Below are 26,263 nucleotides of genomic sequence, written 5' to 3'. Positions count from 1 at the left end.
CTTTCCCTTCTGGTCTGTCATTCAGTGGAATGCAAAATACTGCATGTGTATTGGCAGCTCACGCTCAATTCCATCGGTTTACAAAACTGGGCATGATTGTTCACGTTCCTGACCTAGACCAGGACATAACAATTATTAATAATGTTTGCCCTTTAAGATGCTGTCGTAATTACCTTGACAGAGTATATCAAAGCCTTAACGCCTAGGCAGGACAGTCCACATATGATACTGGCGATTGTCTTGTGTGGTGTTTTTTGGATATTTTTTAGATATGTGTGCATTTATGTATGCATATAGGCTATTCAGTCTGCACACACTAATTAGCTCTGATCAGTGCATCCAGAAAGGATTATCAGTGATCACTTGTGATGATTTAGTGATGAAGTTGACAAAATACGTTTCTACACTATCAGAATAGATCTTTGCTGAAGTTTGGCAGCCAGGTCACCAGCCTCGAAGCATTGTCATTCACGCCATCAAAATTACTAACAAAATTAATACACTACGAATCATTTAAAAGCTGGAAATGCAACAAACAATACATTAGAACAAAGTCAAGATGGTATTACAGAAGAAACAAAAATGAACATACAGTACATGCCAAAAGTTTGGACACACCTTCTCATTCAATGTGTTTCTTTATTGGTAGATTCTCACTGAAGGCATCAGAACTATGAATGAACACATGTGGAGTTATATACTTGACAAAAAAAGGTGAAATAACTGAAAACATGTTTTATATTCTAGTTTCTTCAAAATTACTGCTTTGCACACTCTTGGCATTCTCTCGATGAGCTTCAAGATGTCGTCGCCTGAAATGGTTTTCCAACATGGTTTTCCTCTGGAGTTCCCAGAGGTGTTTAGCACTTGTTGGCCCCTTTGCCTTCACTCTGCGGTCCAGCTCACCCCAAACCATCTCGATTGGTCCGGTGACTGTCCGGAGGCCAGGTCTCCACTTTTTGTTAAGATTTTGTTTCGTTGCCATGAGTCAATTGCTCAATACTCGATCTCCGAGGCTTGTGGCGTGCGCTCCGCCCACTCTGGTGGACCAATCGGAAAGAGCTGGGTCTGCGATCACGTGGCACGGCAGGGTAAACACGGAAGAGGCGCGGATACGACACGTCGTGGTGAGGCAGCGGTAGGAATAAAGTGTCGCGTCTTATCGTACAGTGGCCTAAACGCACCGACAAAAACGTCTGCGGATCCGCACGAATTCTTATGCACGACCTCGTTGTTTCGACGTTTAAACAAAATGTCGAGACGGGTGGTTTTGTATGATTGAAATAAAGCGCATGCTTATGCACGTGACTTTTAATTATTTTTTTACCAAGTCGTGTGGTTTTTTTTGTTGGCCAGGAATTCGCGTCCCTTCATGCAACCAAGCGGTTAATGGCGTCTATTTCTCTGCCCTGCACTAAACATCACTGAAGGCGGAGCAAGCGAAGATGGACCAGGCGGTTCTGGCCACCGAAAGATACGGGTCCCAGGAGAGGTGGAGGTACCAGCTGAGAGGCGGAGCTGTGAGGCGGGAGAGAGAGGCAGACAGTAGCCGCACAGGGAGTTCCATCAGCGGCGCGTTTAAGGTGTGTTCCCGGGACAAGTATTCAACCAAGCTAAATTGATGGCTTTTAATAACACTGCATTTGTGTTTCTTAAATTGTCATCATTGATCGGGTGGTAGTGGCCTAGTGGGTAACACACTCACTGATGAACCACAAAGTCTCAGGTCCAAATCCCACTTGCTACCATTTTGTCCCTGAGCAAGACACTTCCCTGAGCTGCTCTAGGGGGGGGACTGTCCCTGATTGTAAGTCGCTCTGGATAAGGGCATCTGATAAATGCTGTAAATATACTTTTACTCCACAGAGCATCTTTCTGCCACAAGGTTATCCGGAGAGTGTGAGTGGGGACTACCTGCAGTATCAGATCTGGGACACTGTGCAGGTTCGTGTGGTATAGCTGCATAGAAATGTTGTCACATGTTGCAGATAAAAGACCATTGCACTAAGCCAGGCACCATAAAACATGCAGAACTGACTTTGACTCGCTCGCAAATAGCTGCTCCACCCCCACCCCAACTCTTAACCAGTCACCAGTTAAAATGTTACAGCATTACTAGAAACCAGTTACAATAACCTGATACCACAGTGGTAAAATGAACAATCACCAAACTATCAGGATTTGCACCATTCATTAAAACAGAACTTGGATTCACAGTGCATGCAGGCCAACCCCTTTCCAGAATTTGTTCCAATTTGTATATTCATATATCTCAAAAAAAATCTCAAAAATATCTCAATTTATGGCCTTCTGTTTCTACTGCGAGGACCATGAAATTACAACAAAATGATGAAACCTATTCAAGCATATTGTTAAATTAATGATGCCGACATTAATGACCACCTTGTAGTGTCATTTCTAATGTGGCCTCTGTCCCCTTTAAAACAGCCTCCATTTTGAGGCTCTTCAGCTGTACATGATGCGTTTTTTTCTGCAGTCCCCGTGTCTGGTGTAGAAAACAGGGTGTCCTCAAATGTACAGCTTTTCTGAATAAGCATGAATCGTTATCTTCTCTTTTTCTCATGCAACCACACACCCACAGGCATTCTCCAGCTCTCTCTCAGGCACTCTTGCCACTCAGGCTTCATTAAGGGGTGTTGGGGTTGGAAACCGGGAGGCCACAGTTGCTGCGGCAACAGTGACCTGGTTGCTGAAAGGTAAAACTGTTTATTGCGTTCATTCTAAAAAGTAGTCAGAATATTCTTAGAGGACTGATTAATGAAAGTATATTTTTCTCTTTTCTTTTCAGATGGCACTGGTATGATTGGTAAGATTCTCTTTGCCTGGCTCAAAGGGTGAGTTGGTTGCTTGGATTTTATTTTTCATTTTCTGTTTTCATCAAGCATCTGAAGTCTGAACCACTGTCATTCAGGAACAAACTTGACTCAGAGGCCAAAAAATGGAGGTAAGCTGCACAAAATATTTGTGTACAAGATGTTTGTTAAAGTCATTTGATATCAGTAAATTGAATAATTGATTTGGTTTTGTTGTTATTTATTGTCAGGCTTTTTGCTGATATTCTCAATGACATTGCAATGTTCGTGGAAATCATGGCACCACACTTTCCTCCATTTTTCACTTTTATTGTGTGCATCGCTGGAGTGTTTAAGGTAAAGAACCAATAATATCCATCACTGACTACAGATGCAGATTAGATGGCATATGTGACATTATCTTCAGTTTGACATATACAAGAACAATGAAGCATGTTGAAAATACTGCCGTTACTCAGCTGACCATGGCCTATGGTTTCAGTTCCCAAATCACTGAAAATAGCCCAAGTTGCACACCAGAAGACCCAGGTTCAAATCCCATTTACTACCATTGTGTCCCTGAGCAAGACACTTAACCCCCCTCCAGGGGGACTGTAATTCACTCTGGATAAGGGCGTCTGATAAATGCTATAAATGTAAATATAAACCTCACGTGATTTTCTGTTAGCAAGCATGTTTATAACACAGTGCCAACATTCACTGGGTGTCACTTTGAATCATCCTTCTTACAAAAATATTTTGGCTACAACCTATAGTCTATAGTTGGAGTGGCTGGTGGGGCGACTAGAGCGGCTTTGACTGTTCACCAGGCCAGAAGGAACAACATGGCTGACATCTCTGCCAAGGATGGGAGTCAGGTGACCTTTATTTTCAGTTTTCTGTAGCTACATGACTTTGGTCACTTGTCATGGGTTGTTGCTTTAGGTATTAGCATGTGTGAATGAGTAACTTATGTGTTTTTGCAGGAGACTTTGGTAAATTTGGCTGGTCTGTTGGTCAGCCTGGTTCTGATACCACTGGTCACGGATAACCCACTGTGAGTTACAACAATAAGTAACAAAATTCATATGAAGCTAACATTAGCGGCACGCATGTATTTATTTTTGGTTTGCTTTTTTTGATCAGGTTGACATTTGTCCTGTTCTTCCTTTTCACCGTCTTACACCTCGTGGCTAACTACAAAGCGGTTCGTACTGTCGTCATGGATACCCTCAACAAGGACAGGCTCTCCATTGTTCTCCAGCAGTACCTGCATGACGGTCAGGTCCTGAGCCCACAGGAGGCTAATCGCAGAGAGCCAGTGTTTCTGGGTAGGGGTATTTCATCTGTTTCTATTGCATGTGCTTTAGACAAGGCCCACGAGACCACAGTCACTTCAACACGGTTTTTGCTTCTTTCTTGTGAATCTGTAATATGAAAAGTGCTGTTCATGCCCTGGACAAATCCACATATATGTTGGAAAATGTTGCATATGTTTTAGTTGAGTTTTAGATAAGATACAGTGAAGTTATCATAAGGCATTTCTTAATGTCAACAAGCTAATGAAAGAACAAGTATTCAGAGTTGTGTAAGCCCAGCTTTTCTTTATACATATAAATAAATCATTTTTTAAAGGTCCGCTGACATGAAAAATACATTTATATACAGTGGGTATGGAACGTATTCAGACCCCCTTAAATTTCTCACTATTTGTTATTGCAGCCATTTGCTAAAATCATTTTTAAGGCTAAAAGTTTTGAAATACTGTGTCACACAGACTCCCATAGTGTGATCGCTAAATAAATAAATAAATATATAGTTGATGCATCAACTAGTCCATGCCTCAGTGATCATAATGTTACGGCTGATGACTGTATGTGCATATAGAGTGTAGATCTCTGGAGAATACTGAACCTAATGTTTTCTAATGTTTCTACAGAGTTCAGGAAGAAAGTCAATATCAAACTGGGAGTGCGTTTGGGGGATCTTATTGAAACGTAGGTTTGTGCTCATATACTTGTATGGGAATTATGACACTTCAAACTGGTAATTTTTTTTTTTTTTTTTTGTCTGTGTAGCTCCAAGGACCTACAGTTGGCTTTGAGAAACAACAGCAAGCCTTTCCTCATTGGAGTAAGACATGGTGTGTTCACTGAACCACTTCATAAACTCACTGCTGCTTAGTGTTAAACTATATGGACATAATTCTGGCGCTATAGTTTTTTTGCAATCTTTTGGTAATAGGGCTGTGTACTTGTTGTGAATGCTAGTAGCCTAGTAGTAACACACTCGCCTATGAACCAGAAGACCCAGGTTCAAATCCCACTTACTACCATTGTGTCTCTTAGCTTAACCCTGCTCCAGGGGTGACTGTCCCTGTAACTACTGATTGTAAGTCGCTCTGAAGAAGGGCGGCTGATAAATGCTGTAAATGTAAAAATTAAATGAAAATTTAAGATTAATGCTTAATGCTTGTGAGTGGCAACCAATCAGTGTCTGCAGTGTAGGGATCACAGGAGTGGCAACCAATCATTGTTGCTCCCTCACAGTAGACCCCCAATTAAACTGACTGATTTGCATAAATGCTTTGCATTTGTTCCACATTTGACAAGTTTAAAATTTTATAAACTTTCTTCTGTAAACACCGCAAGCAGCGAGAAATTATGGACCCACAGATTAGTTTGGAGACACGTCGCCCCATTAAAAGCCTGGATAGCTCAGTCGGTAGAGCATCAGACTTTTAATCTGAGGGTCCAGAGTTCAAGTCCCTGTTCAGGCGAATTGTTGATTTACTACTAAGTACATAAAGAATTGCTGCCATTATTTACAACAGTCAAACTTTCACGTTGTAAGTCGCTCTGGATAAGGGCGTCTGCCAAATGCCATAAATGTAAATGTAAATGTAAAAGTGAATGGCAAGCACTTCACACTTGTTTCTGTAGAAGTTTTAAGTATTATAACAAGCTTTACTCTCTAGCTTTAGATTTCCTTAAAAATCTGAATCAATTGACAGCCCTAATTATCGTTATCATTCGTTATCATTATCTGTTTGCTATGTTTGTTTGAGTGTTATATATTATATACATTTTTTTCTTCTATAAAGGCTACGCCGGTGTATGCTTGGCCCCTGATGCCTCAGTCCGCGATGAGATAGAAGCTGCTTGTCAGGCTCTTTGTATCAGCTTCGTGTTGCATGGCATCATTCCACCAGAGAGAAACCTGGCTCTGTCAAATACTCAAGGTAAGAGTGCAGTGGAAAAGTCTAAAGATATATATTTATTTTCTCAATGGAGAACATCCAAAAATTATCTAGTTAAGCAAGTAATATGTTAAAATGATATGAAGCTGTTTTCCTAATTGTTTGTTTCCTCTTTTTTTTTTTTATTGAAGATCTGTGGAAGCTGGTGACTGAGAGTTACACTTTTATGGATACATTTTTCCAGCCTTTTATTAAAGGTGGGCTATGACGTGCTACAGTCCAGGGGCTGGTAATAATGGAGGAGATTGGGTATTATGCAGTGGGAGAAAAAAGGAGAAGAATGCTTTTGCAGTGTAATACAGTATTCATAGTTGGTGTCCTAGTCTGGATAAGCGCATCTGTCAAATGCCACAAAAGTAAAAAATCATGATATATTGTGATACTGTACCTATTGCGATATTCTACAGAAAATGTAAAAACAGCTGAAATACGAGATGCTGGGATCACTCTATCATGTTTTGCGAGTTTCACTCTGCCTGAAATGTGCAGCACTATCTACAGGAGTGGAGGTTGTAGTTGCACGCTGGTTCTCATCCCTGCTGACCTAAAGAAAACACTCGACAGCACCACCCAGTCAACTGAATTTGTATATATAAATTAATGATACTTAATGGGCCTGTATCGATACAATATCACAATATATTGCTGCATTGATATTTCCTAACAGCCCTATCAGACACCTAATTGTAAATAACTGACAATCATAATATTAACCTTTCAATCATTTTCAGCATTGGATGAGGCCAGATGGCAAACCGACAGGACACTTCTGGACTGGAATGAGTGGCGAGTCGAGTGGAGAAAGAAGACTCAATGACGAAATGGGGACACTTTTGAAGAGATCAATTAGTATTAGTAGTACCAACAACTGTTCACATTTATAAATGTATATATCTTCTTACAAGATGTTCATTTTCAAAGAACGAAAGGAATGGAATGTAAAATAAAAGAGAAAATTGAAATAAAAAAACATGTTTTCTAAGCGTTTGTCACTGGAGGCAGTTGCTTGGCAGTGTCGTGTGTAATTTCATTTGTTAAAAATGTGCAGTATCTTTAATTGGTGTGATAAGAGAAGCATCAGAGCTAAACATTTATTTCAGAACTGTACGCCGTGTTGTCTGCATTACTCCGAACCGCTAGGGGGCGATAAGGCGACCGCAGGACTCGTTCACGGGAAAGCAGAAGAAGCTCGTTATTCTAAAGCCAGCTTTTTAACGAGAGGCTGAAACTTTTACATCTGGGTTTACACATTTATCTTCTGCGTTTTCTTTTTAAACGACAATTTAAGCACAATGACGGTCACTTGCGTGGCATATAACTGCAAGAGCTATAGAGAGAAGGGCGTTACGTTTCATAGGTATGTAAAAAAGGATGTTTGTTACGAACCTCCGGGTGTCCCCAGGTCCCAAGACTGGATTAGATTATATTCGATTCGATGACATTAGCAACATTCTGCGATATCGATTAATCTGACTTGAATGCACTGGTCAGTGCATCTAATGTGGATGCATGCTTCGCTTGCAGATTTCCTCATAACAATCCCAAATTACTTAAAAAATGGATTACCAATCTGAGGTGGCAGAATTGGACTCCTTGTCCCAACACTATGATCTGCTCCAAGCATTTCGAGGAGAGGTACTTCAGCCGGACAAAAATAAGGGGGCGACTGAAACGAGGAGCAGTTCCCACCATATTTGAGTTCCCACCTCCTCAGAACACCAGGAAGGTTTGTCGTCTGTCATGGCTTTATTTTAGCCCAGGGTTCATGGGACAGAAGTTCTTCTGTTATTTTCACGAACTGATTATGTCTCCTGTGTTTTCAGTATGCCATTAACCCTAGAAGTAAACGAGCTAAGGTACCCTCATTTGCACATATTTGCTAGAATATTATTTTTAAATCATTTATTAAAACTGTTCACCGACGAGTTACCTTTGTCATCCTCTTAAGGGATTAGATGCCGATTCCAGTTTTGCATCTCCTCCAAACACAGCAAAACATACCCAGGCATACAGTTCAGGGCAGGGACTGGAGGAGCCCAGCCCATACATCGCGAACAGTGGAGAACATGCTTGCACGTCAGACTCAACTGTGTAAGAGTAGTAGCTTTATTAACATGCCAGCCTGGCTGTTATCGGATGTCCAGGTGGTTTGATGGTGTGTTTTTTTTTTTTTTTCTCCAGAATAAGTTCAGACCCTTTAGGATCCCTGCTCGATGGCAGCACACTATCAACACTCACTGTAATCGAGTGAGTAGTGAAGCTTTGACACTGGCAAAGGCTTTCTGTACTGCAATAGTGTGCATTCATCTTAATTCTTATTTCCTTTCTGGTGTTGCTGTCACGCCTTGTTCACCCTGTTTGACAGCAGGCCTGTTATCACACACATTCCCTGGTCAATTCAAGGAGATTCCACTTTGTCCAGAAGACTGACCTTACCCAGTTTCTTCCACAACAATTACTGTCTTCCACAGGTACTCATTTCTGAAATCATTCATAAAAACGGCAATGGCAACAACTATTTCAGTTCTGGATATTAATGTTGACTCATAGAAAAAATATTTCTAGCATTGCTTGTTCCTAATTGTACTTCCATAATTGGCACAAACAACAGATTGTTGTAGTGTATTGTACACAGTCTAAAATGTTGACTCCAGGTATTAACTTTACAGATTTTTTTTGTCTTCAATTTCAGTCTCTTCAGTGGCCTGGTGATGCTGAAGCCAATGTTGTAAGTGTTAGTGTATATTTCAAAGTTACAAAAAAGATTGATTGTAATAATAGTCTAATACAAAAAATGTGTCCTATACAGGAGCATTATAATGAAGCAACTAAGGAGGCATCTGTTCAGAGCATTATAAAGGTTACAGTGTTTATTTGGTTATCATGCATGCATTCAGAAAACTGAATAAAGTCTACAGTTGACTTACCAGTACCTTTTTGGTGTTTTTTTTCACATAGATTACAGAGAGGTGGCAGTGGCTGGGACTGGATTTTCGAGGCCCCTTACAAACTACCATGACCGGGCACAAGTTTGTTTTGACTATAACTGACTACCACTCCAAGTGGGTGGAAGCATTTCCAGTGACTGGCCTTCTCAGCCCAGAGGTGGTATGGATTCTCTGTGATCTCTTTGCACAGTTTGGGTACCCAATGGGCATCCTTTGTCGTCTAAATCTCAACACCACAATAAAGGTGAGTAATAATTAACTGCGTGTGCGTTGATTGGATGTGTTGCTTGTGGTGATTGATTACATGTTGCAAAGGTTAGCATTGATAAAAACAAATCCTTAGTGCAAGTATGCACATTAGCTGAATGGGCAAGGATTAATTAGCCATGTTATGTGTCTTAACCCAGTGATGGAATTGAATTATTGGTTGAATGGATGAATGTAAATAAAATAATATCTGCTTCTGCTGTTGCCAGTTAAATCAGTCCTTAAAGAATCGACTGCAGACTCTGAAAGGATCCATGATTATACGACACCGCCAGACCGGCTACCTAGATTCTGCTACAGAGTCTCTGATTGACAGGTCTCTATAAAGAACTCATGGCTAATCTTGCACTATTAAATACTGTGGACTCTACTGCTGTATTTTAAGAATTAATATACATTTTGCACACTTGTAACAAGGATTCCAATTGTAATATGGATGTTATATGTATAAATTAAAATCCATGTTTTGCTGCCCAGCATGGTGACTGAACTCATGACAGACCATGCTGAGAGCTGGAACCTACACCTGCCTGCCAGCGTTCTTCGTCTGTGTTGCAAAGTGCACCCCACCACAGGAGAGAGTCCTTTCACTCGAATGCAGTCCAAGGAACCCAGACCTGTCACCACGCCCAGAGAGCTGCCGGTGAGAGACAGTGCTTGAGTGTTCGTCTGAAGGAGCACCACCAACCTGAATAAGCTTGCTATAACCTTACCAAAATGTTTCATTCAAGATCTGTGGAAGAGGTTGACATTGCTTACCTAATCACCATCAATTTTCTGCCTCCAGTATCCTGTAAGCATTCTTCAGGAGTGTTCTTTCGTGATTGACTCACCTCAGACCAGCGGGGACACAATTTGTAAGCAACTTGTCTTTCATCTTAACTGTGCTTTGGCCCCCAGACCCACAGACAATAGATTGAATAACTGAGTGATTAATACTTGACCCGCTAGTCTGTCCCTGGAGCACAACTTCTATACACAGGTCATCTTCAGCATATTCGCATATCCAGATAATGAAGACAGTAGTATGTGGGGTTTGAACCTGTGACAAGTCGAACACATTGTATGCAGGTGTATTAAGTAGCATTTCAGATGTTCAGTACATATTCATATTTAACTGCTTTACTCCTGGTTCATTTCAGTGCTCACACAGTTGAAGGTGAATGGAGAATCTGCAGAGGAAGGTCTTTCTAGATGAAACCTGGACAAGGAGACATCAGCTTTGTCGGTTCATACAAACTCTTACTTAACCGAACGATTAAGTGCTGGATTTTTCAGTGTGATGAATGACATTCTTTATACTGGAATTAAAAACTGATTGTGAAACGCAGTGTGGTATATGCTGTAAAGTATCTTTAATATTGCCAAAATTGCATTGCTGTGTATGTTTTTGTCTTAATAATATCTTATATTCTTATGTGTATTATATGCAACATGTATTGCTCCTTCTGAGCTTCCACTACAAAAAAAAGTTGGTGAAGAATGACAAAGATGAATAATTAATGCAAAGACTAATAAATAATAATTAAAATGTTAATTGTCTAGACTGAAAAATACATAATAATTGTTCATAACAGATGTTTATTGATATGTGCACAATCTGTATCAAATAAACTGAACACCATTAATCTACATTTATGGCATTTATCAGACGCACTTATCCAGTAGTTACAGGGACAGATTCCCTGGACACACTTAAGGTTAAGTGTCTTGCTGTAGTAAATGGGATTTGAATGTGGGTCTTCTGGTTCATAGGTGAGTGTGTTACTCACTAGGCTAATACCACCCTAATCTAATGATGTGTAAAGTTTACATTTTACTCACACTTAGTACTTTATTTAAATATTATATATTTAAATATTCCCTTCACATGTATCCTCTGTATTTCTTCTCTCCCCCTCAGTTGTCCTGTGAATTTCTAGGACTTTAAAGAAGCTGTCACTCAGGCCCTCTTCTGTGAACTAAAAAGCAAAATTCCAGGAATTCAGTTAAGATGATTGTAGGACACAAACAGGCAGAACACAATGTGTGAGCATGGTGACAGAAACACTCACAGCCATGTCTCTAGGGCTGTTCAGTACTGGACGTGCCTGGTGGTAAAACAGCTGGAGAGGTCTCTGTCCAGTGCTTGGGTGCTCTTGACAGCAGAGTCGAAAAACACAAGATGGTAGACGTGTATCCCAGGTATCTGGGTTGTCTCTGACCACGCCGAGAACCATTCTGTTCAGGTAGATTTGAAGACCACAATCAAAGAGAGGGCTTTTTAACTCTTGGCACTTGTATCTTAATCTATATCAATAAATATTACAAAGCACAAACCTGTCTACAAGACCCTGGGCAACCACATCCAGAGAGCCAGTTTGGGCGTGGAAGAAGAGCAGAAAACCAGATTCCAGTTTCAGGAGGTTGCTGAGTGCCGCATTCACCTAGTTCAGAGCATTTTCAAAAGAAAGATTATGAAGTTGAGCTTTATTGTTATTCCAGCTATATACATGTTAGACATAGTGAATAGTACACAGTTAAACGGAATAACGTTTATCTACATTTTATGAAGTATTCCAGGCGTTGTGGTACAAATAGCAGGATGTATGCTCAATACACACAGAGATACATGCTTACTTTTCTAATGGTACCATCACTCAGTCTGGAAAGGATTCCCAAAGGAAAACCCAAACGAGACACAAGTTCACATAGAGTGAGCGCCAGGGACTCTGAGCCTCGACTCTTGATGGCGCAAGCTTCCACCCACTTTGTGTAGTAGTCCAGCACTGTCAGGATAAACCTGTTCCCATTTTTGGTCGTAGGAAGCGGACCTTTCAGTTCTAAGCCAAGCCATTCCCACCTGCCCTTGACCTTGACAAAGGATTGAGAAAGTGAGGCTGAAGCATGATGTAAATAAAATCAATACTAGAACTACTTTCAAAATGTTAGTACAATGGTAGTCAAATTAAATAACCTCTTACCTCTATGACATTCTTTTGCACAAAATGGGACTGTGACTGTGTACTGTGTTCTGCCCTCATGCCCATCTCCTTTAAAATTACAGACAGACATTGATGGAAGCACACTTAATTGTATGACTACAGTCATGTGTGTACTAATAAAACAACAGAACACACGGTGTACATAAATGTAATAAATTATCCAAATACTACTTATTAGATTAAGTATTGTTTACCTACACATGGTAAACAGTAGTCATGTACTCTGATGACACTGAGATCAATCACATGCTTTTCCATGCTGGGGACGTCACAGCCCTGTTCAGATGGCCTTCGCCAAACCAGAAGAAATTCTTTAGTAATAATGCGAGAAAGCAGACATGGGGGATTCATGCAAAGTGTCCACATGTAAAATTCCACAAATTACAACACTCACTGTACACTGCGATCTGCGACAGACTCTGGAGACACTGGGGGACACGTCTGGGTTTGTTCTACTGCTACTGCACTAGCAGACTTTGCGGGACTGGCTTTCTGCAGAATGGAAGTGTGAAGGAGGAGGACATATATTACATTCTTATTCCTAAACTGTACCAGAAGTACAACTATCAAAGTATACTCATTCATTGAGTAATGTCTTATAATCAACATTAACCTGGATATGGAATATTAGTCATACCTTGATTTGAATCTTCTTTTGACCTGCTTTCTAAAAATAAAAAAATACCTTTTGCAGTTTTGGCTTTAACCAAGACAGACCCACAACAACATAACATATAACAAATGTTGTAACCACCTGTTTTTTACCTGTTATGAATGTTTTTTTTGTGTTTTTTTTTAATCCTACCTTACAAGTGCTTATAGGACCGTCTAGAAAAATGGATGGCACCACGTTTGTTCTCAGTCTTACAGTCTGGCCAGTTCTGTCAAAGTCTTGCGGCAGAAAGTGAAGGCTGCAAATGACATCCCAGTTTTTTGGAGACCATCCTTTCTCCCTCTGAGCAAACTCTGTCCACTTTTGGCGCAGGCTGGCATTCTTTGGAAACCTATATTAAATACATACAGAACCGGGTGTGTGGGGACCACAGAAACCAAAGCTCCGATTAAAGTTTGTACAAACAGCATGAAGCTCATTCATCAGTATGAATAGGCTAACAACTCCTAATGCATCACCACATTTCCAGGTTGCATCGATTAAATGGGATTTCACGGCCTTTTCGAGCTTTACTGACATGTGAAAGGTAATTCCAGCTTGTTTCGTCTCTTTTTTTCGCTTGTAATGGCACGTTAACACGGCGCACTCCACTCCCATCGCTCCCCGTACGCGAAACGACAGCCTTGGGTAAAATGGCGGACGGTTTTGCTCTGTTTTGCTTTGCTCGGTGCGCGTCAACTTTCTTCACCGCGGCCGCTGTTCTGAAATCAGACGCACCTGCTGCTGCTGCGTAGCAGAAACGCACACAAACTGACCTGGTGTCAGCTGCGAAGGTAACGTGACGCGTTCGGACCGGATACGGGATTTAGACCGAGGTTGCCAGTTCATACCATTCTCCGTTGTGTGTAAAAATAATTTTAACGTGTAGTTTCTAAATACATCTCAAGAGTTCACAGGCACTGGTGATTCATAGCAATCACAACTCCTTCACTCCTCCAATTCCTCCTGATGTAACCTGCACAATGACTGTACACACCGAAATACAATCTAGATATGTTGTTTTACTGAAATTGTTTTACGGGGCGAATAGCAAACTTATTTCCCAAAGATTTTGAGCGGATTCCTTCACGTCAAGGAATCGAATGAATCAATTTGCACACCGCCGCCCTGCACTGCGCAGGCGCTGGTTCCAAAGTGCCGCTACTGCGCGTGCGCAGTCCAATAACGAGGCCCAGTTGGCTTCAAAACTGTACCATGGCAGTGAAGGCGTCGTGTTGCCAGTTCTTTTTACTTATTTTTTTTTTTAAACATTGTGAGTCCGGTCCCCACAGTCTATCCAAGAGGAGGACTCGGACTGGCCGCGGCTGTGTGTCGACGCCATGTCTTGTTCCGCGTTAAACTGCACTAACAGATACTCGCCGGGAAACTCTTTGCATTTTTTCCGGTGAGCGACTCTTTCAAATGAGTCCTGCTAATGGGGCTCCCTCAAGCACCCGCCGCGGAGAAGCGGTTTACTGCACGTCGTACTTACCAGTTTACCACAACTGTTTGTTAAACTGCTCACAAATGGCACCTGCATAGCAATTAACGGAAAACCTGTTCAGAACGTCTGTTGCACGTGTAACGTCAATGTTGCATTTATGTTTTGTGATGGGTTTATGTGCAAAATGTGTCTGCGTGTTCTTCCAGGTTCCCTTTAAAAGATGAGTCCAGGCTGCAGTGGTGGCTGATCAACATGGGGCGAGGCGAGTGGACACCCAGCAAGGATTCGCGACTGTGCTCGTCGCATTTTGAGGAGAAGTGCTTCTACAGAACTCTTGATGGTTTACTGCGCCTCAACAAAATAGCCATTCCGACCATCTTCTCATCGTCTGACCCTTTAAGGAAGCGACCTTCAGCCAGGTTAAAATCGAAAAATCGGAAGCGTGTGTCACCTCAGGTAACATCATTATTATTCTGACGAATTTTGTGTTGTTATTCCAATTTTCATAAGTTACTGTTTAATTTTTTCTTTATCTTAAGCTTAACTCTGGTTTCCCCCTCACAGACTGTACAGTGGAGGACAGAAGATGGAACTTGCAACGTATGTTACAGTTTTGTTTATAATATATTATTATTTATCATTTTAGGATCAAAATTTTTAATCCAAATATTCCCATCAGGACTGGACCGAAGAGACTAATCCCAAATTAACAATTAAGGTAAATGCTTTAATAGGAAATAACAATAGGAGATTTATAAACACGCGAACATACGCTGTAGCCTACATATATTGCATTAATATATAAGTACAGGCCAAAAGTTTGGACACACCTTCTCATTCAATGTGTTTCTTTTATTTTCATGACCATTTACATTGGTATACTGTACATTGTTTTTTTTTTTTACCCATATATACACCTTTTCATACAAGACATGTTTCCATTCACCAACTGTGTGTTCCACAACAAACCCATTTCCATTCTCATTAAATCATTTATTTGAGATGGAAATTGTCACTTTGATCAGTGGTCATGTTGAATCTTTTTTAAACTGCAGGTCACAGAGAGATGGGAATGGCTGGCTGTCGAAGTGTGGGGACCTCATTTTAAGACCAATAACCAAAATGAGTTTGTTTTGACTGTGACTGACTATTACTCCAAATGGCTAGAGGCATTTCCCCTGAAAGAAGACACATGTGAACTTGTGGCCCAGAAGATCAGCAACCTCATTTCAAAACTAGGTTTCCCATGTGGCATGCTCACATCTCGTTCAGTTATGTTTTGTGCCCAGGTACACTGTTGACAGTTTTTAGTGCAATTACTGTGAAGTGGAGTATGTTGCAAATGTGAAATATTTTTATTTTTTGAAATTCAGGTGAACTGTGCTTTGGGAAAAATTCTCAATGTGCATAATTGCATTCTGCTGTTTCACCATGAGCAAGCCGAGACTGTGGATACTCAAACAAGGGGCCTTGTAGTAAGGTCTGTATTTTGGTGTATACCATTTTAGTACCCACTAGCTCCTCTTTTATGCCTGGAAGAATTCAGCAACAGTATTTAACTTGGAATTCTAGAATCATGCCAGTCATGTTAAAGCTTTTGCCCCCTGGTTATTAACATGCAGTCAGTTCTTGGAGCATTAAGTGCAATGGCACAAGTAGAGTCGAGACAAAAACAATTACTCAGTGGCAAGACCTAAAAGAGAAAAGGGGCTTCAAAAGTGATACCCAGCTCGCCTTCTTTCCATTGGAATTAAGGCTAAAAAAAATAACAGTTGCCTACACATGATTTACACTTTGCGTCTATAGGCTATCCAAAAAATAATACATTTTTGCTGGTTATTAATCATGGTCTTAACCTTCTTATTCTGGGCTGTGGTGGGAAAACTACTGTAGCTTTATTAATATGTTTGAATGAAGCCAAATGTATCCCTTTACAGTAAAATATATGATCTGGTCAAGGACCATCCAAACAACTGGGACAGTTTTCTGCCTGCCAGTGTATTTCGCCTGTGTTGCTCCGTGAACCCCACCACCAACCAGACACCACTTAGCCTCCATCATCGGGAGGGCCTTCCTAAAGCCACAGTTCCTCGAGAGCTGAATGTGAGTAGTTATGGAGATTTTTGAATTTGGCCTGAATGCTAATAATTGTTGTTGTTTTGATTAAATACACTTAGATCTGACTTTCATGTTTTTCCTGGGGCTATTAAGACTGATGTGAGCCATGTGAAATTTTACACATTTGAAATCAGAACTCCAATAAAGTTGACTGCATTGGAGGAAAAGGTTAAACATGCCTTACTTGAAGTCAGTGGTGAGTGTTCAGTAGGTTTAATAAAAAAAAAAAGATAAATTCAATATTTTTAAATTAAAACGATTTTTTTCCCCCAGGTGAACCTGTTCAGCCAAAACCTAGACAAATTTTTGTAAGTACTGAAGTGATATTACAGAAAATAAGAAGAAAATCATTTTATACCAAACTGGGAAAATTGGCATGACTGCCACCATTAAAAACCAGTAAGGTTAAAATGAATAAAGTATCTCTAAATGTAACATGTATTTTATTCATAAAAAAGAATGGGGTGAATGTTTTAAATATATAATGGACTGTTAAAATAATAATATTTGATTTATGGAAATAAATTAAATCCTATAAGATGAAATGTTTCTAGGATGTCCTGTGGAACACTTTAGAGATTGCTGCTAATGATTTATTTATTTTTTTTGCAGGTGAGATGCCATATATGTTTCAGATGGGAGAGCATCAATTGGTTAAACAGAACTTCAAAAATTGATAGCGGTCTGCCTGTTGATAAGGATCATCTTTATCGATGTTACATGTGCAGCAAGACCAGCAAAACATTTACACTCAGCCAGCTGGACCTTGTCTCACAGGGAACCCAGACTGACATTATTGGGTCTTTTCAAAAGGCTCATTGAATATTTAAAAAAAAAAAAAAATTTAAATGCTTTGAGCACTGAACATTCTTAAGATGACCATGAATGTGAATGTATAACACGGACAAGATGACAAACAGTTTGTCAGTGTGAATGTATTCATCTTAATTGTAAATGCTTTTGTAAATGTGTATTTCTGATGGAATGAAATAAATATGTCTATGACTTTGTGGTTTGACCAAAAGTAGACTTTTGCAGAGAAATTGGGCAATGCGCTAGCTGCCCATTCTTGTCTGTGGAAAGAGGAGGGGGAAACGGACCCTTTCCAGTAAAAATTTTTTAAAAAGCTCCGCCTCTACTGGTAAACAGGCAGTCATGTGCACTGCGGTGTGTTTACAAAGCCACATTATGCAAAACAGATAAATGTCATAAATAAGAAATGTGAAGAAATTATTTGACTGACTAATATAATTAATATATTGATATTATAATGTATAATAATATATTGCATAAGAATCATAATACAAATTACTCACAGATACAGTCATGGCCAAAAGCGAATTACACAAATACTTGATTTCATGAAGTTTGTAGCTTTGGTGTTTTTAGATGTTTTTGTCAATGTTTCTGTGGTGTTTTGAAGTATTTTCAGACTCGGAATCGTCTTTATTGGCCAAGTATGTTCAAGCACATACAAGGAATTTGATTCCGGTAGATGGTGTCTCTCAAGTACATCTTAAAAAAACAAGAATGTGTAAGGATACAATGAACAATATCCAGAGCAAATATAATACACAATTATATACAATCTACAATATGATACATAATATGGAGTTATTTAAATATAAGATAAATGTTAACAGGTGTCAAGTGTTATTTGTACATATTGTATAATATGTTTATACTATATATAAATATATATAATATATAATATGTATGAATGTACATCAACAACAACATTTATTTCTTATATAGCCCAAAATCACATACAGTATGTCTCAATGGGCTATACATAGGTATATATGTGTGTATAAATGAACAATGAACAGTATATAAATATAATAAAAATATATAATTAAAAAATATATCTAAATCTTATAAACAGAAAATACAGAGATTACAGAATGTATACCAAAGAGTGTACATAAAGTGCAGTACAATGCTAAAGATGATTCGTAGTGTGACAATTCAGCTGTTTAGGAGGGAGATGGTGAGGGGAAAGAAACTGTTCCTGTGTTGGGTGGTCATGGCCTGCAGGTTTCTATAACGTCTGCCAGAGGGCAGCAGGTCAAAAAGTTTGTGTCCAGGGTGTAAAGGATCTGTGATGATTTTCCCTGCCCTTTTCCTGGATCTTGAGAGGTACAGGTCCTGGATGGAGGGCAGGGGAGAATAACTTTTATTGACAATGACATCAAGTTTATGCAAAGAGTGAATATTTGCAGTGTTGGTCCTTTTTTTCAAGGCCTCTGCAATTCGCCCTTCGACGAATGCAATTCAACAAATGACCCGCCTCTAGAGGATTGACCACAAATTCTCTTATTGGACAAATCATCACCAAACCTGCACTGACAACAATTGCAGGCTCACTCTATCCTGGAAGGGCGTCCCTCTCTGTATCAACTCTCTAGAGTTTTTTTGTGTGCAGAAGGTTCAAGCATGGGGGTGTCAATTGTAGGCCCTGTCAAAGCCCATTAAGACGTTCTGTATGTGGTTTTGGGCTATATAAGAAATAAATGTTGTTGTTGTTGTTGTTGTTTTTACTCCAGCCCGGCAGGTGGCACTAAGTCGCCATGCAAGAGACTCGGCGTCGAGAATAAAACGTTAGACCAGAAACGCCATCTTATCTTGTAGCGGGCCAGGCATTAATACGTAAATGGTTTTGTTAGGAATTCTTTAACGCGCGACGAAGAGTAATCTGGTGTTTATATTACCATTCATTATATTGCACGATTCAGACCTTTCGGACTGATTGACGCCTGTTATCGTTCGGAGGGAAGCGGCTAGCTGGCTTACCTGAGAAGAAAATTGGGATTATATCTGTTCTGCTGTGCGCCTGGGCTGTGAAGAAGGAAACATTTGTTACCCGCGCCAGCAAACATGCGGGGGGGCTCGTCGTATGGAGACCGGGACCGCGACCGGGACCGAGGTCGCGACAGGGGGCAAGTCCATGTCCTTGTCACGTTAAACCATCCCACCACAAATCTGCAATGAAAATGCCATCGTCACGCGTATACGGAAAAAATAAAATCCACATATTGTGTGTTCTGTTGCGTTGTCAGTCCTCGCTTTGGGTCCAGTCGGGGTGGCCCGTCTCCCAATAAGAAGTACGGGAATCCCGGCGACCGTCTTCGGAAGAAAAAGTGGGATTTAGACGAGCTGCCGAAGTTCGAGAAGAATTTTTACACGGAGCACCCCGACGTGCAGAGAACGGTCCAGGTATTCACCCGCGTTTTCTAATGAACTCCGTTCCCCAGTGCCTCGGGTTTATATTTCAAGCATTCTCGGATATACCTCGTGTGTGTTTTTAGTATGAAGTCGAGGAGTTCCGCAGAAAGAAAGAGATCACGGTCAGGGGCTCTGGCTGCCCGAAGCCCGTCACTAGTTTCTCTCAAGCGCAGTTTCCTCGTGAGTACAACATGTGCCTTTTTTTTATGAAGTATGCAACTGCATTAAATTGCTTCTTTTTGTCGTCTTGCGCAGAATACGTGATTGATGTCCTGATGCAACAGCATTTCAAGGAGCCGACAGCGATCCAGGCCCAAGGCTTCCCTTTGGCCCTCAGTGGGAGGGATATGGTGGGCATTGCCCAGACTGGATCCGGCAAGACCCTTGCTGTAAGCGCTGCATCTTTTTATAGGCATTTAAAAAAAAAAAAAAAAGAAGTACACATATGCAATTCATAAATTTGCCTGCAGACTGTAACTGAGAGGACTGTTTTTATTTAGTACCTTCTTCCTGCCATTGTGCACATCAACCACCAGCCTTACCTTGAGAGAGGAGATGGACCCATTGTAAGAGCTATTCTGTTTGCGTTTTACTGTTGACGTCAGTATAGCAAGCTCTGAGGGTTTTCTCTAGGCTGTTCTTCACCTGATGTTTCTCTTTAAATGTCTTTTTAGTGTTTGGTCCTAGCCCCAACTCGTGAACTTGCTCAGCAAGTGCAACAAGTGGCTTATGACTACGGCAAGTCTTCACGCATAAAGAGCACTTGTGTTTATGGCGGTGCTCCTAAAGGTCCCCAGATTCGCGACCTGGAGAGAGGTGAGGGAACCCTTTTAATGTGTTGTTTCTGTCCATGATACAGCTTCAGTCATTTGATGGCTGATAAGAAGTAGAGAAATCCCCACATCCCCTTTTCTCAGGTGTGGAGATCTGTATAGCCACACCAGGGCGTCTCATCGACTTTCTGGAGGCAGGGAAGACCAACCTGCGGCGATGCACCTATCTTGTACTGGATGAGGCAGACCGCATGTTGGATATGGGCTTTGAGCCTCAGATCCGCAAAATAGTTGACCAGATCAGGGTAGGTTTTTGGGGATATTGAGCATGATGTGGTAGAAACAAATTATTGATGCTCTCTTGCTCCCATAGCCTGATAGGCAGACTTTAATGTGGAGTGCCACCTGGCCCAAAGAGGTTCGGCAGCTGGCAGAGGACTTCCTGCGGGACTATGTGCAGATCAATGTCGGTGCCCTGGAGCTCAGCGCCAACCACAACATCCTGCAGATTGTGGACGTCTGTAGCGAGAACGAAAAGGAGAACAAGTGAGGTTCAAGACATCCAGCGTTTAGACTAGGTTCATGTGCGAGAGGGTTCTGAGCTCTTCAGCGCCGGTTTTCGCCCTTATTTCCCTTAAATAGGCTGCTCCAGCTGATGGAGGAAATAATGGCTGAGAAAGAGAACAAGACCATTATCTTTGTTGAGACCAAGAAACGCTGTGATGATCTCACGCGACGGATGAGGCGAGATGGGTGAGTTCGAAACAAATGCTAAATATTTTTTTTTCTTTGTCAATTTAATGAAACACTACATTTTATCTCTATCCTTATTTTGTCTCAGATGGCCTGCTATGTGCATTCATGGTGACAAGAGCCAGCCTGAGAGGGACTGGGTGCTCACAGGTAAGGCACAGGCTGAAGCACAACTGAAAAGCATCATTTTACTCACTGATTCTTGTTTCTTGTTCCTTGTGCTGGTACAGAGTTCCGCAGTGGAAAGGCCCCCATCCTAATTGCTACTGACGTGGCATCACGTGGTTTGGGTATGTCAGGAGTGCTTGCTAGACAACTTGTACACTCGCACAACTATGTTGTATTTAAATAATGTCTTGTATGACCCCTAGTACAACAATTAATATACAGATGAAAAGATTATAAGAACTGCATTTTGATGTATGATATGTTGCATGACTGTTGTAGAGTTTTGCTTGCGTGTGTATGTGCAAATAGCTGTTTAGTGACAAAGAATCATTGTAATATATGACATGCTTTAAATTGTATAAAACTTTACATGACCATTAGAGAAGTATAGGGTTATGAGGATTAGACTAGAACTGATAAGCGCCTGGATGATGTCTTTCCAGGTGACATTAGAATTTTTTTTTAACCTATTGCTTTGTTTCTGTGTTTTATGGTTTTTTTTTTTTTTTTGTGTTTCCAAGTCTGTCTTCCGGCACTAGAAGCACACAGGCCCACGGGAGCCTGCAGCCGGACCTAGGCATGACTAATCGATGCCTGAATTGAGGAAAAAGAAACGGGGGAGAGAGATGGCATGTTTTATAGCTAACCCAGTACACAGCCATCTCGCCGAAAACCCCAGAACAATAAAAGCGCTCCTGTGACCTCTGGTCCCCCCTTCACCTCCAAGGACCTGACTGCCTGGGAGACTTGGGTGGGGAAGGAGACGGAGTGCAGCTGGGATTCCAAATTTGCTAAACTGGGGTGTGGTGGGCCGGTCAGCTGAGAGCGCAGAAAGAGGGAGCATGGAGGCGGGAGACCTCCTGTGAGCTCTGCCTGCAGCTTGCAAAGGTAACGCACCACATGAACGGTTTGAGAAAGCATTCCCCTCCCATCTCACAGTTCAAGTTGGAAACTGATCCTCTCAGGCCCTAAATAGAACTTAATTGATGCTTTTCTAATTGATTGTGGCACTATAGCTTTGGCCCCAGTTTTGACCCTTAATTTAGGGGTACCTTTATCATTTGCGACCCCACACAGATTTTGCAGTAGGGTTTAGTTAATCATAGCCATGGTGGTGCGTTACGAGAAGACAGCAAGCGTGTGGGCAGGCCGAGCAGCCAGCGTTCGCCGAATGTGGAGGCCCTGCTCTCCTCCGCTGATGTGCCTCTGCAGCTTCTTTTCTTGTGCGCCTCCCTCACTGACACCCCCCACCCCGCCACTGGCTGTGCCGGCCTCTCCCTCTATGGGCGTCATGTCTGGTCCTGGCTGGCAGGAGTTCCTGGCCTGAAGGAGTCACTATCTTTCTCTCTCTCTCTCTCTCTTTCTCACTCTTTGCCTCTAACAATCTCTCTATTGAAATGGTCCCTGGTTCACATGCCTTCCAGGGTTTACTTTCTTTCCCTTTTCTCTCATTTTCTTAATCTGTTGGTCTTTCATGCGACCACATGTCGTGCAAAGTCATCATTTCTGTTCTGAAGGCCGTGTGTGATCATTTTATGCTTTTATAAAATCTCAGATAGGGGACACTGATAGATCTACCTGACTATAGATGGACTACAGGTCCCAAGGGCTCCTTTTTTTTTGGCCTAGCTTCTGTTTCTTGTTACTGCAAATTCCAACACTAAAGACCTGGGCTCCTGGACACGCTGCCTGTCTGAAAATGGCCTGGTGGGCGTCTGGAAGACGAATGCCCTTTGGTCGCTTCCTAAGTCTCCATTACAAATTCCAAGGAAACCCTACAAGAGCTTAAAGCATCAGCCCCCCTCTTAATTCACTAAGGAATTCCAAGTTTAAAGAGCACATAATTGCCATTCAGTAAGAAGATACAATGATAAACAACCACTTGCCAGAACAGAGTCCACATAGCATCCCTGTATTGAGCTGTACAGACCTTAAGTTTAAGTGACGCAAAGTGAGAAAGGGGGGAGTCCTGTGCCGTGCTCCTCCAGTCCAGGGTTGTGGAAAGGGTATTTGTGGAAGGGTGGGCACAAGGAGGTGGCCTCTTGGTCCTCCACACCTCTCCTACCCCTGCCAACAGCCCAGGACTGGTCAAGGGGCCGAGGGGACCTCATGTACTAAGGGTAAGTACCTTGCAAGTTGCCCATGTCCCCCCCCCATAGGTATCTAAGCAGAATGTGAACATCCATCTTGGCCTGAAGTTGTTCACTCAAGTCACAATGGAGACGCATAGCAGTGTTTTCAGGGCCCCTTGTCATGTGTAATGAGAAACAGACTACAGTTGTATAACCCCCTCTCCTATCCTAAGGACACAGTCTTAGAAGTTATTACATATGCATATTTAATAAGGTTTTTTTTTTTTTTTTTTTTTTTTTTTTTTAAACAAACAAAGCAGATAAATAATAATTCAGTAAAGAAACTTAGATTTGGAAGGCAATGATGGACATGAAAGACAGGATTCACTTGCATTTGGTGTTGGACTGTTTTCCAGTGTATTCTGTTCTTTTGTGTATGCCATCTCTGAAATATTTTCCTTGCCAGTTTTATAATCTGGTGAGTGTTATAAGAGATGTGCTGAGATGTAGTCCACAAGAATGTTTGGCCTTCTAAAATGTGACGTTATTTTTATGTGAATTAGTAAATATTGGTACAGACTCTGTGTAATATGAATGCTTTGTTGCTTAACTACTATGTATGTGTAAATTATTAACTATTCTATTTAGTTATATCATACTGGTAAGTTTAATGAGATTGTATTTCATGAAGATTTTACCTAAAACCCACATATGAGGCCTTTGTATGTTTTCTAATGCTAACTAATTGTTCTGTTCTCCTCTTTGTGGTGTATTTAATCCTCATTCCTTCTGGATGCCATTTCCAAACTCTTCACTAAAGATGTGGAAGATGTAAAGTTTGTCATCAACTATGACTATCCCAATTCATCTGAGGACTACATCCATCGGATTGGCCGTACGGCCCGCAGCACAAACAAAGGAACCGCCTACACCTTCTTTACACCAGGCAACCTGAGGCAGGCCCGCGAGCTGGTGCGGGTTTTGGAAGAGGCACGGCAGGCGATCAATCCCAAATTGCTGCAGTTGCTTGATTCTGGCCGTGGAGGTGGAGGTGAGGACACAATAATTGTGCTTGATACGGCTGCACATATACTAAAATTGGATCGATACAGAGAAGATTAGCATGGCCCCTGCGAAAGGATGAAGCGTTCCATATTTGGGGTAGTGGTGGCCTAGTGGTTAAGGAAACTGCCCCGTAATCAGAAGGTTGCTGGTTCGAATCCCGATCTGCCAAGGTACCACTGAGGTGCCACTGAGCAAAGCACCGTCCCCACACACTGCTCCCCGGGCGCCGGTCATGGCTGCCCACTGCTCACTCAGGGTGATGGGTTAAATGCAGAGGACAAATTTCACTGTGTGCTGTGCTGCTGTGTATCACGTGTGACTTTCACTTTCACAATTAAAAGCATGCGCAGAATGGAATTTGGTTGCTCAACAGTCATCTTCTATCCTCTGTAGGTGGCAGGTCACGTTTCCGTGGTAGTGGGTCCAATGCAGACAACCCTAATTTGATGTACCAGGAAGAGTGTGACCGCCGCATGCGGTCAGTGGGTGGAGGTAGCAAGGACGCACCTGGTGGTGGGAGCTCAGGCAGCAGCAGCTTCAGGCGTGAAGGTGGAGATCGGTCCTCATCCTCCTACAGGGATGGTCGGAGCAGGGATGGCCGTGACACCTACAGCTCCAACTCAGGATCCTATAACAACAGCAGTGGTGGGGGAAATGGGTATCAAAGCTATGCTGGCAGCAACCAGTATAGTTCTAGAGGCAGCTCGCAGTCTGGCGGAGGACCAGACCAAGGGAGCCAGTTTGGGAATATGGCCAACAGATCAGGCAACCCACCTCCACCATCATCTGGTCCACAGCCACTCATGGCCCAGCAGTTCCCTCCTCCCCAGCCAATGATGGGCTTTATGGGACAGGGTCCCTATCAATTTTCACCACCACCACCTCCTCCAAGAAAATAAAGTTGCTTTGCTTCAGATATATAAAATGAACTGCTGGGCAGAGAGCCCTTGTGTTAGGTTAGATGTGATCACAAGTTGTGTTTTGGTTAGACTGGTTAACATTCCATAATCACTTTCTACCCATGTAATTCCTCCTAAAACAAGAACATTGTCTTGTTGGACCCTCTGAAAAACTTTCTACTATTCAGACAGCTTTTTTTTCCCCCAGAACCACTAGAAGCTATTGAATTTGCAAATGTACCTTTCAGTACTTTTTTTTTTGTTTTGTTTTTTGTAACTGCTTTAATATTTTGTACATTCAGTCCCATGGGGGCACAAATGACATGGATACTAAAACATTTATAGAGAATAATAGATGTACTGGCATGATGATTGTCCATGTTTTTTTCCCCTTTGTTTTCAAGTTCTTGAGACTTTGGCATTACGTTTGGTGTTTGCATCTTCTCACGATTTGAGAATGCGAGGTTACATAGTTTATTATTAAACTATAGGCTCTGTCATGTTGAGCCTGTATTATTTGTTTTCCAGGTTTAAATAAAGTTTTTCTTCAAAACTGAATGTTTTCTGGCTATGCTCATTATGCAGAAATGTACAGTACAGGCCAAAAGTTTGGACACAACTTCTCATGCAATATGTTTTTTTCATTTTCATGACCATTTACATTGGTAGATTCTCACTGAATGAACACATGGAGTTATGTACTTAACAAAAAAAGTGAAATAACTGAATCTAGTTTCTTCAAAATAGCCACCCTTTGCTCTGATTACTGCTTTGCACACTCTTGGCATTCTCTCGATGAGCTTCAAGAGGTCGTCACCTGAAA

At 41.5% G+C, this 26,263-nt stretch overlaps 4 protein-coding genes and 2 non-coding genes across 12 annotated transcripts; 5 read left to right on the top strand and 1 right to left on the bottom strand.

Moving 5' to 3' along the window:
• The first annotated feature begins 1,062 nt into the window (after nt 1–1,062).
• On the top strand, nt 1,063–7,054 carry rusf1 (RUS family member 1). Of its 5 annotated transcripts, none has more exons than XM_028986689.1 (15): nt 1,063–1,138; nt 1,357–1,583; nt 1,867–1,944; nt 2,603–2,717; nt 2,810–2,855; nt 2,933–2,965; nt 3,065–3,170; nt 3,590–3,691; nt 3,800–3,870; nt 3,960–4,144; nt 4,753–4,810; nt 4,892–4,956; nt 5,917–6,054; nt 6,204–6,269; nt 6,804–7,054. In XM_028986689.1, the coding sequence occupies exons 2-15, from the start codon at nt 1,446–1,448 to the stop codon at nt 6,887–6,889; spliced, it is 1,287 nt and encodes a 428-aa protein (XP_028842522.1). In that variant the 5' UTR covers nt 1,063–1,138; nt 1,357–1,445; the 3' UTR covers nt 6,890–7,054. The 5 variants fall into 5 exon arrangements, with proteins under 5 accessions (XP_028842522.1, XP_028842525.1, XP_028842524.1 ...); XM_028986692.1 differs by having other exon boundaries at nt 1,085–1,138; nt 1,431–1,583; XM_028986691.1 differs by having other exon boundaries at nt 1,097–1,127.
• trnak-uuu (transfer RNA lysine (anticodon UUU)) lies at nt 5,520–5,592 on the top strand. Its single transcript has one exon. It is a non-coding gene; the product is annotated as a tRNA-Lys (tRNA).
• Nucleotides 7,055–7,244: 190 nt separating the features above from the next.
• Nucleotides 7,245–10,919, top strand: LOC114794440 (uncharacterized). 2 transcript variants are annotated; one of them, XM_028986988.1, is made up of 13 exons: nt 7,245–7,429; nt 7,597–7,798; nt 7,896–7,928; nt 8,021–8,163; nt 8,254–8,319; nt 8,441–8,543; nt 8,765–8,800; nt 8,882–8,932; nt 9,031–9,264; nt 9,497–9,603; nt 9,765–9,930; nt 10,075–10,144; nt 10,430–10,919. In XM_028986988.1, the coding sequence occupies exons 1-13, from the start codon at nt 7,365–7,367 to the stop codon at nt 10,483–10,485; spliced, it is 1,332 nt and encodes a 443-aa protein (XP_028842821.1). In that variant the 5' UTR covers nt 7,245–7,364; the 3' UTR covers nt 10,486–10,919. The 2 variants fall into 2 exon arrangements, with proteins under 2 accessions (XP_028842821.1, XP_028842820.1); XM_028986987.1 differs by having other exon boundaries at nt 8,438–8,543.
• Nucleotides 10,851–13,717, bottom strand: LOC114794441 (uncharacterized). 2 transcript variants are annotated; one of them, XM_028986989.1, is made up of 10 exons: nt 13,462–13,717; nt 13,037–13,275; nt 12,909–12,934; nt 12,666–12,763; nt 12,470–12,560; nt 12,251–12,319; nt 11,907–12,140; nt 11,607–11,713; nt 11,342–11,507; nt 10,851–11,248 (listed from the first exon to the last, which is right to left on the bottom strand). In XM_028986989.1, the coding sequence occupies exons 1-10, from the start codon at nt 13,539–13,541 to the stop codon at nt 11,141–11,143; spliced, it is 1,218 nt and encodes a 405-aa protein (XP_028842822.1). In that variant the 5' UTR covers nt 13,542–13,717; the 3' UTR covers nt 10,851–11,140. The 2 variants fall into 2 exon arrangements, with proteins under 2 accessions (XP_028842822.1, XP_028842824.1); XM_028986991.1 differs by having other exon boundaries at nt 12,909–12,938; nt 13,077–13,275.
• Nucleotides 13,718–19,056: 5,339 nt separating this feature from the next.
• On the top strand, nt 19,057–25,998 carry LOC114794298 (probable ATP-dependent RNA helicase DDX17). Its single transcript, XM_028986766.1, has 13 exons — nt 19,057–19,424; nt 19,545–19,701; nt 19,794–19,890; nt 19,966–20,099; nt 20,211–20,276; nt 20,385–20,526; nt 20,628–20,788; nt 20,857–21,029; nt 21,126–21,236; nt 21,325–21,386; nt 21,467–21,526; nt 24,297–24,527; nt 24,935–25,998. The coding sequence occupies exons 1-13, from the start codon at nt 19,363–19,365 to the stop codon at nt 25,438–25,440; spliced, it is 1,962 nt and encodes a 653-aa protein (XP_028842599.1). The 5' UTR covers nt 19,057–19,362; the 3' UTR covers nt 25,441–25,998.
• Nucleotides 24,545–24,652, top strand: LOC114795022 (U6 spliceosomal RNA). The gene has a single exon (XR_003750429.1). It is a non-coding gene; the product is annotated as a U6 spliceosomal RNA (small nuclear RNA).
• Nucleotides 25,999–26,263: the final 265 nt, after the last annotated feature.

This window comes from Denticeps clupeoides, chromosome 7 (genome assembly GCF_900700375.1).
Source record: "Denticeps clupeoides chromosome 7, fDenClu1.1, whole genome shotgun sequence".
Taxonomy (NCBI): domain Eukaryota; kingdom Metazoa; phylum Chordata; class Actinopteri; order Clupeiformes; family Denticipitidae; genus Denticeps; species Denticeps clupeoides.
Note: the sequence above shows the minus strand (reverse complement) of the source record. Positions and strands in the feature narration are given on the sequence as shown.